Source organism: Nerophis lumbriciformis, linkage group LG02, assembly GCF_033978685.3.
Source record: "Nerophis lumbriciformis linkage group LG02, RoL_Nlum_v2.1, whole genome shotgun sequence".
NCBI classification, from domain to species: Eukaryota; Metazoa; Chordata; class Actinopteri; order Syngnathiformes; family Syngnathidae; genus Nerophis; species Nerophis lumbriciformis.
In genome coordinates, this window is record NC_084549.2 from 56312621 (window position 1) to 56324818 (window position 12198).

Sequence of the window (12198 nt, forward strand, 5' to 3'; positions counted from 1 at the left end):
CAGACTCGTACATGCAAAAAATTAAAAATAAGATTTTTTTGTTAATTGCTTTTGGGGGCCCCCTGGTGGCCGCGGGGCCCTAAGCAAGCGCTTAGTACGCTTATGCCTTGGGCCGGCTCTGGGTGGAACTAGGGGATGGGTCAAATGCAGAGGGTAATTTCACCACACCTAGTGTGTGTGTGACTATCAGTGGTACTTTAACTTGGAATCATTTTTGGTGATATAACCCCCAATTCCAACCCTTGATGCTGAGTGCCAAACGGAGGTAATGGGTCCCATTTTTATAGTCTTTGGTATGACTCAGCCGGGGTTTGAACTCTCAACCTACCGATCTCAGGGCGGACACTCTAACCACTAGGCCACTGAGTAGGTTTGGGGGTATCCATAATACGCCGATAGGGAGAAGTTTTTATTTGCACGATGAGTCAGGACGTCCTGACCTCCGCGGCGGAGGCTCCGCCGAACCCCTGAGGCCAACTCACTCGAACCCAGGTTAAGAACCACTGCTATAACAGGTACTTTGACAAAAAGGAAAATGTAGTCTTTATGTGACTGGCAACATTTAAATTCTACTCTGTTTAAGATGCAGATTTGCACTCAACAGTGCGGTCATTGTCTTATACTATTTTGTGGTCATTTGTAATTAAATAGAGACATCATGTCTGAATAGATCAAACAAATATTCTTTGGACATATGGTACTCATATGTTCAGTAAACTGGTGAACTAATTGTTGGAGACCCGTGGGTTAAACAATTAGCTGCCGTGAAATATATATTTATGTTCATGAAATCTTAACATAAAAGTACTTTGAATTGCAATTTAAATCCTCACAGTGCATGCAGTTTCCCACAGTACTGTATAGGGGTGAATGACGCCATAGTCTGATTTGCATGTGCTGACCATGACACATGTGAATGTATTTTAGTTTTGTGGAAGAGACAAAAAATTAGGAAAAAAAAACATAGAAAGAATAACAATTATGTTTATAAATACAAATGAACTTTCTTCTATTGCCTCTTTTCTGTGTTTTTGCTATGTCACAAGCAAGGCAGTGGTTGTTGAGAAGTGTGATGATAAGTGCTTATTAGAGTCTCCAAAAGGTTGCAGTAAGACCAAGAAAAGTAGCCAGATTTGTCAGTAGTCGCTTATTTTAAAGGCCTACTTAAATCCGATTTTCTTATTTAAACGGGGATAGCAGGTCCATTCTATGTGTCATACTTGATCATTTCGCGATATTGCCATATTTTTGCTGAAAGGATTTAGTAGAGAACATCGACGATAAAGTTCGCAACTTTTGGTCGCTGATAAAAAAGCCTTGCCTGTACCGGAAGTAGCAGACGATATGCGTGTGACGTCACAGGTTGTGGAGCTCCTCACATCCGCACATTGTTTACAATCATAGCCACCAGCAGTGAGAGCGATTCGGACCGAGAAAGCGACGATTTCCCCATTAATTTGAGCGAGGATGAAAGATTCGTGGATGAGGAAAATGAGAGTGAAGGACTAGAGGGCAGTGGGAGCGATTCAGATAAGGAAGATGCTGTGAGAGGCGGGTGGGACCTGATATTCAGCTGGGAATGACTAAAACAATAAATAAACACAAGACATATATATACTCTATTAGCCACAACACAACCAGGCTTATATTTAATATGCCACAAATTAATCCCGCATAACAAACACCTCCCCTCTCCCGTCCATATAACCCACCAATACAACTCAAACACCTGCACAACACACTCAATCCCACAGCCCAAAGTTCCATTCACCTCCCCAAAGTTCATACAGCATATATATTTCCCCAAAGTCCCCAAAGTTACGTACGTGACATGCACATAGCGGCACGCACGTACGGGCAAGTGATCAAATATTTGGAAGCCGCAGCTGCATGCGTACTCACGGTACCGCGTCTGCGCATCTAACTCAAAGTCTTCCTGGTAAGAGTCTCTGTTGTCCCAGTTCTCCACAGGCCAATGGTAAAGCTTGACTGTCATATTTCGGGAATGTAAACAATGAAACACCGGCTGTGTTATCCGGCACAACAGTCAGGGGGTGCATTCTACGGCGGGGGTGCGTTATCGAGCACAACACCTGCCGCAATACACCGCTTCCCACCTACAGCTTTCTTCTTTGCTGTCTTTATTGTTCATTGAACAAATTGCAAAAGATTCACCAACACAGGTGTCCAGAATACTGTGGAATTTTGGGATGAAAACAGACGACTTAATAGCTGGCCACCATGCTGTCCCAAAATGTCCTCTACAATCCGTGACGTCACGCGCAGGCGTCATCATACCGAGACGTTTTCAGCAGGATATTTCACGCGAAATTTAAAATTGCACATTAGTAAGCTCACCCGGCCGTATTGGCATGTGTTGCAATGTTAAGATTTCATCATTGATATATAAACTATCAGACTGCGTGGTCAGTAGTAGTGGGTCTACATCCTCGCTCAAATTAATGGGGAAATCGTCACTTTCTCGGTCCGAATCGCTCTCGCTGCTGGTGGCCATGATTGTAAACGATGTGCGGATGTGAGGAGCTCCACAACCTGTGACGTCACGCTACTCGTCTGCTACTTCCGGTACAGGCAAGGCTTTTTTATCAGCGACCAAAAGTTGCGAACTTTATCGTCGATGTTCTCTACTAAATCCTTTCAGCAAAAATATGGCAATATCGCGAAATGATCAAGTATGACACATAGAATGGACCTGCTATCCCCGTTTAAATAAGAAAATCGCATTTCAGTAGGCCTTTGAAGTAAAAATTTAGTGTGAATGTTCCCTAAATATAATAACTAAGTCACTGAGTTGGCAATCTCATGCCTAGCAGGTCTTCTTACTACAAGATGCTTTATTTATCATCACACTTAAAAAATACAGTGATATTTGTTTACATTCACCTTGTCTAAGAAACAGAGGTACAATTTGATGGGGTGGACAGGACAGGGAGGCTGATGGGTCGCCGCAATGGCAGCGTCCCATAAAAGATGGGAAAAAGAGAAACCGGAGCAGGGAGAAAAGAAGCCACTCTCAAACTGTGCTCCTGTAGGGCGCGCAATTTCGGACCAAGAAAAAAACCTCAGCAAACATAAGCACACATTACGACATGTAAAGTCGAGACTTGCAACAGGCGTATGCCTTTGTTGAGATTAAGCCAGAAAAAGTTATTCTCTAGCAGAGTGAAGATGCCATCCACTGTACAGAGTTGTAACAACAAGCTACATAAAAAGTCAGTCACTTCCTCAGAGGGTGTTTTGATTTGATTGATTGAAACTTCTATTAGTAGATTGCACAGTACAGTACATATTCCATACAATTGACCACTAAATGGTAACACCCGAATAAGTTTTTCAACTTGTTTAAGTCGGGGTCCACGTTAATCAATTCATGGTAGTGTCACGTGACAACCTCTGGGGAAGGCAACTGTTGTAGCCGAAACTGTCAGGTATGGAAATAAACACACAGGTCTGGCAATAAGAACAACAAATTGCATAATTATTTGAATACCTACCGAACTTATTTGGATTACCCAGTATGATATGTTTATGAGCATGGGGGAAAAGGTAGCAATGTAACACCACCCTTTTTTGTGGTAGTATGGGAAACACTGACATTGTTTAGGAAAACAACACACTCTAATGTAATGTCTCAAACATCATCTGATATCACTGACTTTGTAAAACAAATATTTTAATTGTCATATTTTTTATGAAACGAGGACATAAGAAAATAATTAAACCCTGTGTGTGCTGAAACAAAATGATGAATGACACTGTTTCAGGCAGTCTTGGTGTAAACACAGGTGCAATAACATGAGTACGTCACATGCCATAGGTAAACTGAGCTAATGATCTCTGGGCTAACATACAGACAAAAGCAACACTTGCCTTGATAAGCGGATGTGCAACAATTAAATAGTTACCGGTAATAAAAACAACAACAAAGATATGTAAATTAATATGAATTTCCCTTTGTGTTGTAGGTAAAAAGGCCATGGTGTTATTTTCCATGACAGTAAATTCCTTAAAACATGAATGAATGGTGTGATTTCACCATCAAACAAAAAATAATTGCTCACAGCTGCATTTTCAGTCTGTTTCACCTTCCTGGCTGAGTTCAAACGGTCCCTCGATGTCCCATTCAATCAGCACTTCACAGACTCTGAAGACACTTTGACTTCTTTGCTCTCTTCACGTCCTTTCCTTTTTCGGACTGCCGCTGAACAATATTCCAGACAGAATATTCTATCCACGACCATTTAAAATTGTTTTTGTGCTGACAAACTTTGAATTGAAAAGCCTCCCAACCCCCAGCCCACGCATTTCCAGACCTAGACATACACCCCTTTTTTCCGGCTTTGCTTCCTCTTTCCTGTTTGTCTGCTGGTGTTGTTTGCTTTAACAACATTAAAGTTACTCAGTCCAATCGTCTGAGAACGTTGATCGACAGACCACTGAGGATGGCTTGTGTGCGTTTACAAATCGTAAACAACAACAAGATGAGCCTCGCTTTGATGCCACGTGGTAAAAACATGTTTCTCCTCCATTATTAATTATTCCACAATTAAATGACTGACACAAAACACAACAGGACAAGAGCATTATACTCCAACAAAGGAGAACTTTGGTATTCCCACCTTCACTGAGGCTAGTTTCACTATGGGATGGCGCTGCCTTGGACGCCGTTGCTGCTCCTGGAAGGTCTGAAGTCCTGGCATATAACAGCCAGTCTGTAAAAGTTCAAAATAACCACCAGGAAGTTCTTGATAGCGAAGAACACCAGCATCTGGTGGAAGACGTCAAAGTAGGTCATGACAGTGAGTCTGACCATCAGGAAGGGCCCGTCCTGGATAAACAAGGCCTCCACGATACCCCACATGTCTGTGCTGTGTTTTGTCAGGAGGGAGACCTTCTGCGCACCGCCCTGCTCGTCCCCAGAGTCTGATTTGGAGTTCACCACTGTGGGGAAACATGGAGGGGAAAAATAGAAAGTGGTGTTCGAAATATTGGACCGATACAAAGAGCAAACCCTCCTGTTTTGAAGCGACAGATTAACATAACTAACACGCACGAACATGGCAGTTTCATTTATTCTTCCATTAATTACCTATTTGTCTCATTTGACTTTCGAGCCAAAACTACTGCTTGTTTTTTTATTCTTATTTTTAGAACTAAACAAAAAAAAAATTAATCTGTTTCATGCGCTTGTTTTGGTTATTGTATTATGTTTTATGACATCAAGTCATACGATTTTAAATGCCACAGTTTCATCATTGTCAAAATCAATGTTAAATCATCAATAAACTAAGTCAACTTTATTCAACCGGTCAGGGATGTTTTATCTATGGAAAAAGAAATGAAGCTCTAACAAGTGCATACAATTTAAGATTATTCCTGTTTTCTAATTTTTCTCATTTGGCATGGCTAAAAACCCCTAATATCATATAGTTTAAGTAGAAGACATGATACCGAGCAAACAAACAAACAGAGATTTACTTTGTGTTTAGATTTAGTTGTATCTAGTAATTACCACAGCCAGGCAGTTATGTATTCACCAAGGTTTGTCTGTTGTCTGTTAGTTAGCAACATAACTAAAAAATGTATGGCCAGATTTTAATTAAACTTTCAGGTTTGGTCCGAAAAGGGATAAGGAACAAGTGTTTACATTTTTGGGTTGATCCGGATAATTTCTACTATTTTACCTTACGTTTACACTATGAGGCTGAACTTCTCTGTGGTCCCGCCTCCACCCACAGAGCCAGAGAGTGAATGACTGCCAAGAGGGTTCACTCCCTTAGAGAACGAATGCCCTCAGCTGCTTGGACCGATACAAAGAGTGAACCCTCCTGTTTTGAAGCGACAGATGAACATAACTAACACGCACAAACATGGCAGTTTCATTTATTCTTCCATTAATTACTTTTTCCATGAGGTTGTGTATTCACTGGGGTTTGTTTGTCAATCTGTTAGTTACCAAAAAGCTCACAAATTTATGGGCAGATTTTAGGGATGGGATTAGATTTTGTGCGTGATCCGTAACAGACTGGATTCAGGATTTTTTTAAGGATTCTTTCTGATTGGACATAGGAAGTGCGCTATCCAAGTGCTTTTCTAGTTTGTATAGTTATTGAACTGCTCAAATGTGTAGTATACATTATGTACTCTATAGCCTAAATAATTGCTTGAAGCCAAAGCCACATAGAAAGACCTCTGCTTTGCTAACTGACATCCAGCCAGCTTAAATAGGCTCTGACAAAATAAACTAATCAAAATGATTCAAGCCTCTGCTTTTTCCGAGGTGAAGTCTGAGCACATGTTTATGAACATGTTATAACGACTTTTCAGGGCCGCACCCTTACAAAAAGAACACAGGATAAACACCGCACAATAAGAACTCTCAGTCAAGCACTGTGGAGCGTTTAATTTATGGGCTTTAAAAGCATCATGCTGGTATTTATTGGAATCGCTGGCAGGTAGGCTCCACTTACATGTACATTATTGAAAAGAGCTGATTGATTGGGAACATTGTAGGGATGTTTATCGCTACTGGGAACAAAGCTGAACACCGAGATAATTAAGAGAAGGCTTTGTAGAATGTGCTGTGGTCTGACAAGACCAAAATTGAGACAATGCCAACATCAACTTTTATCGACGAAGCAGAGAAATGTTGAAAATGAGCCTAAGAAAACTGTCTTTACTGCCAAACATGGAGATGAGTTACATTACTTCTGCTATGCGGCTGTTTCTTGAAAGGTACGAGAACACTTTATCGCATTGATAGGCCAAATAATGAGGTACTATAAAATCTTTGTTGACAACTTCTATCCCTTAGCCAGACCACCGAAGATAGGTCTTTCAGCATGACGATAACCCACAAGGCAACACAAAACTGGCTAAACCAGAAGCACATTAAGGTCCTGGAGTGGTATAGCCAGTTTCTGGACCTTAATGCCATAGAACATTCCAATTGTTTGTCCTCAACTCACCAGCCAGATGTAGAGGGAATTGCAACATGCTCCAGGTCCACACGGCTAGGATGATATACACCAGTTGAGGACTGTTCTCTCTGGAAAAGACAATACATAGTTAGAACTTCAAATATTACTGTATATGATCTTTAAAAGTGCTTTGGTACTACAAATACATAAGTGTGTACAGAGCTAGGACAGGTCGAGAGTTTGGGAAATCCTAAATGTATTTACAGTTTCCCATTTTGATTGACCGATCGGTATATCGGTACGACGCATCCATCCATGTGTGACGGTTAAATACAAGGCATTGCCACAGCCATCGTGCAAACGTCGTAAGAGCCACCCACTTGACATCTGAGAGCGTCTCACTCGTGAATTCAAGGATGTCTGCCGCCGTGCCAACAAAGATCAGGAGCAGCTGAGAGAGCTCGTCCCTTGTGACCCCGCCCCCCAGTGGGAGGAGCCACTTCCCCACGATGAGGAGGATGAGCAGGATCTGGTGAAGAGCCAGGATCCAGTCATTGGAGCACAACGCCTGGTTGATATTCTGAAAAATGAAGACATGGGTTGTACTTGTATAGCGCTTTTCTACCTTCAAGGTACTCAAAGCGCTTTGACACTACTTCCACATTTACCCATTCACACACACATTCACACACTGATGGAGGGAGCTGCCATGCAAGGCGCTACCAGCACCCATCAGGAGCAAGGGTGAAGTGTCTTGCTCAGGACACAACGGACATGACGAGGTTGGTACTAGGTGGGGATTGAACAAGCGACCCTCGGGTCGCGCACGGCCACTCTTTCACTGCGCCACGCCGTCCCTTATATATATATAGCTGAAGTCCCCTGTACGAAAATGGACTTCTGGATGTGTTTACATTTGGCCTCATGTTTTAGCATGTGACTAACTTAATTGTTTCATGTGATGTTACAAAAATCTGCTGGATGTTACTGAAGCCGTCCCTGTAACCCCTGCTCCGCCCACCACCTACCACACATTAAAAAATAAGGACTACATTAATTGTTTTCTTCTGTGAAACAAAGCAAAGATATTGGAGGTGTGTCCACAACTCTTGGGATAAATGGGTGTGGTGACAACCTCACAAAGGCTTTAATTTTAATTTATAAAACTGTTTCCTATCTTGTTGTCAAATCCCAAAACTGTTTTATTGAATTTATACCAGTAGAATTGTCACAATGAGTTGTTGGTGATGAACCCCAAGATGCAGAGATGGCAGGCTTTGTCCAGGAAAACATGATTTAATGTTCATAAAATAAAGGAAAATACACAAACCAGGAACTAGGAACAGGAAACAGGATGCCAGGAAAACAGGAACTGGAAGACGAGGAACAAAAAGACAGCAAGCTACAAACATCTACAATATATAGCTTACCGCTACCGCTTACAGCTACACTGACATCGACAAGTAGGAATGACAATAATCCAGCGCAGAGTGGAGGACAAAGCAGGTTTAAATAGCAGCTGGCTGTTTGACACCAGGTGTGGCCCGGTGCCAATCAGCCACAGCTGAGGGGAAAAAGCACTCAGGAAGACAATCAGGAAATAACCAAAATAAGAGTGCTGACAGGAAACAAAGACAAACGCAGAGGAAAAACTAAGACATAGTCAAACTGTCAGGGACAAGCCTGACAAGAATTAAGACATAAATTGAAATTGCTGCTTCTTAGACTGGAGTACCCCAGGGATCACTTATCTGATCACTTCATGTAGTATTGATATTATAAAATGTTTGTAAATACAATGTAACTTTGGTGCCTTAACGATTACTTCATGTAATAATAATAATGGATTGCATTTATATAGCCTTTTTTCTTGTGACTAAAAGCTTTTGACACTGAGAAACCATCATTCATTCACTCCAAATTCACACTGTGATGGTGGTAAGCTGCATTTGTAGCCACAGCTGCCCGGGGTAGACTGAGGGAAACGTGGCTGCCAACTTGGCCGCCGTCCTCTCGGACCACCACCAAACACTCACTCACATTCATACACCAGTGTGAGTAGCACTGGAGGCAAGGTGGGTGAAGTGTCTTGCCCAAGGACACAACGACAGTGCCTAAAATGGCGAGGGCTGGATTAACAAGAAACCCTTACGTTTCTGGGTGGCCGCTCTCCTATTTGAGTCACACCGCCCCTAAAGGTACAATACAGCAACAGTAGCTTTTACCCTTGCTTTGCCAATTTTGTATTTTCCAATATTGTTATGATTTTGTATACTCAATCAACTGTCAAGCACACATTATTTCCGCCTTTAATTGTAGCATTCAAAAATGTATTCAAACTTTCTCAATGTTAAATTAGGTTCAGTACTCTTGAGAAGGCTGTTTGTCTGCTTGAGACTTTCACGTCTGCTGCTCCAACCAGCGCGTCAACACTTGCATCTCTGTGCGATGTTTCTCAAATGTTTATTCTCCCCATGCTGACAAGCCAATTTTTCTGAGATGCTCCCTCTACATTGCTGACCAAAACTCCTCCGAGTTCTCAAGTCACTAGAGTGTCGCTGTAATAAGGACTACATTTTGCTTTTTTTCCCCCCACCATTTTGACTCATGACTTGTGATGTGCATGTGGATTGGAGACTAACTGTGTCAGTCTGACCTACAGTAGATGGGTCTGGCAGAAACTCAGTCTGGAAGGTTTTGGCTCTAAGGATCTGGCTTTGGGACCAAAAGGTGGCTGATTCTGCACTCTCAGAGTCAATCGTTGTACCTTTAAGGTTAAATGGCTTTTCAGTGAAGTGAATTATATTTATATAGCGCTTTTCTCCAGTGACTCAAAGCGCTTTTACATAGTGAAACCCAATATCTAATTTAAACTAATATACTGGAAGCTGGTGGGTAAAGTGCCTTGCCCAAGGACACAACGGCAGTGACTAGGATGGCGGAAGCGGGGATCGAACCTGGAACCCTCAAGTTGCTAGCACGGCCACTCTACCAACCGAGCTATACCGCCACACGTGGTATGGTATTCTTGGTGTCGGCTACGGCTTACCTATTTGTCATTGGGAAAGTTATTAACATTCACCCAAACATTTACCTGCCATTTACCTGGCAGGAACTCAGTCTGGAAGGTTTTGGCTCTAAGGATCTGGCTTTGGGTCCAAAAGGCGGTTAATTCTGCACTCTTAGAGTCAATCGTTGTACCTTTAAGGTTAAATGGCTTTATAATGGTATGGTATTCTTAGTGTCGGCTACGGCTTACCTTTCTGAAACTGGAAAAGTTATTAACATTTACCCAAAATATCAATACTTGTTTTTATGTAAATTTCGACTTAAGGAGCAGAAATTAAAAAGATAAAATTAATCAAAAGATATTCATATAGCCCGTAATCACAAATGTCTCAAAGACCTTAACAAACTCAGAATGACACCCCCTGATCTAAACCGACATCCGGAAAAACTCAAAAGACCACATTTGGGGAATAAGAAGAAACCTTGAGAAGGGACTGCAGATGTAGGGACCGGACCCCCTTCCAGGGTGATCGGCTGCAATGGATGTGAAGTGGGTATAATTATTCAATTGTTAAATTAATAGATAATGTGGGAGCCTAGTCCATTGGGAGGTCTTTGATACCCTAGGACAGGGGTGGGCAACCTTTACCACTCAAAGAGCCATTTTGACCCGTTTCACAAATTAAAGAAAACAATGGGAGCTACAAAACTCTTTTGAAATTTAAAATGAAATAACACTGCATACAAAGTTTTTTTTTTGCTTTGTGCTATGTATAAACCCCCCCCCCTCTGTGCGTCTGTTGAGGTGGGCGGGGTTGGGGGGGGCGGGGTTTGGTGGTAGCGGGGGTGTATAATGTAGCCCGGAAGAGTTAGGGATGCATGGGATTCTGGGTATTAGTTCTGTTGTGTTTATGTTGTGTTACGGTGCGGATGTTCTCCCGAAATGTGTTTGTCATTCTTGTTTGGTGTGGGTTCACAGTGTGCGCATATTAGTAAGAGTGTTAAAATTGTTTATACGGCCACCCTCAGTGTAACCTGTATGACTATTGACCAAGTATGCCTTGCAGTCACTTACGTGTGTAAGCAGAGGCCGCATACAACATGTGCCTGGGCCGGCACGTAGATAGTATGGTGAAAAAGCGGACGCAACGACAGGTTGTAGAGGACGCTAATAAAGGCAGTGCCATCACGGCACGCCCTCAATATTGTTGTCCGGGTGAAAATCGGAGAATATTTGCCCCGGGAGATTTCCGGAAAAATCGGGAGGGTCGGAAAGTATGCAGCTGAGCTGCATCAGAGTGGTCAAAGAGCCGCTGGTTGCCGACCCCTGCCCTAGGACGTTAATGTCTCAGCTAATAATAGGGAAATTTTAAATAGTTTTCAAGAGATATACTATTGAGTTGCATCAACAGAGGCCCCATTGTGCAAAACTAACTTTTCTTACCTATTGGTGCCTGTTTTTGTGTATTTGGGATCTACATAAGTCCTGAAAATGTCAAATGTAACCATGGAAACGTGGCAGAGATATTTATAAAACAATCTTGCCTTCCTTCATACTTCTCCCACGCGAGCCGTTTGGAATTTGCCCAATTTGTGACGTTTTTCCCAGTTGTGACGTCAGCGAATATCTCCATTATGGTAGATGTTTACTTAAAGATATTTGCGCGAGTCTGCCATTGTAGACTGACGCTGTATTCAATAAGCTCCTTCTTTTCTGCTATCCTTCTGTTGTGGGGCAGACTGGCTCGTACATACACATGCTTCCTCCGCTGTTGCCATTTATAATAAAAAGTAGTCAGAATAGACTCCATATGGAAGCGCTGAAAACTACAACATAGAAGGCGGGGAAAAGACACAGTCGAAGTGGAGACACATAAATAAGACCGCCCACAAAACGTCGAATCCGAAAGAGACTGTCTGAAAGCAGCTTGAAGACGGTCTGTAAAACATAATCTATGCAAAATTTTGACCAAAGAACCACTATTACAAGTGTTTTACACGTAGAAAAAAAAATCATTATGAAAGACGTGACAACGGATGTATTTTCTTTAATGCATTCTAAATATTAAATAAATGCGATCAAAAGTACGCTTACAATGAAGCCTGTGGGAACCGCTCTATTCTGCCTATAGAGCCCTTCAAAAACATCAAAATACCTCCAATAGGGTTTTATATACATGATGTACGTATATATGTCATGTATTAATAGGCACACTTTAATAACATTTAATATCTACGTATTTTGGCT

The 12198-nt window shown here is 41.9% G+C and overlaps 1 protein-coding gene across 1 annotated transcript in view; it reads right to left on the minus strand.

The window, feature by feature from the left end:
- Positions 1-3673: 3673 nt before the first annotated feature.
- LOC133612617 (transmembrane protein 26-like) overlaps positions 3674-12198 on the minus strand; it is a 32486-nt gene continuing 23961 nt past the window's right edge. The window contains exons 4-6 of the mRNA XM_061970241.2: positions 7322-7521; positions 6990-7069; positions 3674-4962 (exon numbers count right to left, since the gene is read on the minus strand). Coding sequence (XP_061826225.2) covers positions 4661-4962; positions 6990-7069; positions 7322-7521 — 582 coding nt within the window. The 3' untranslated portion in view covers positions 3674-4660. The remainder of the gene's footprint in view (positions 4963-6989; positions 7070-7321; positions 7522-12198) is intronic.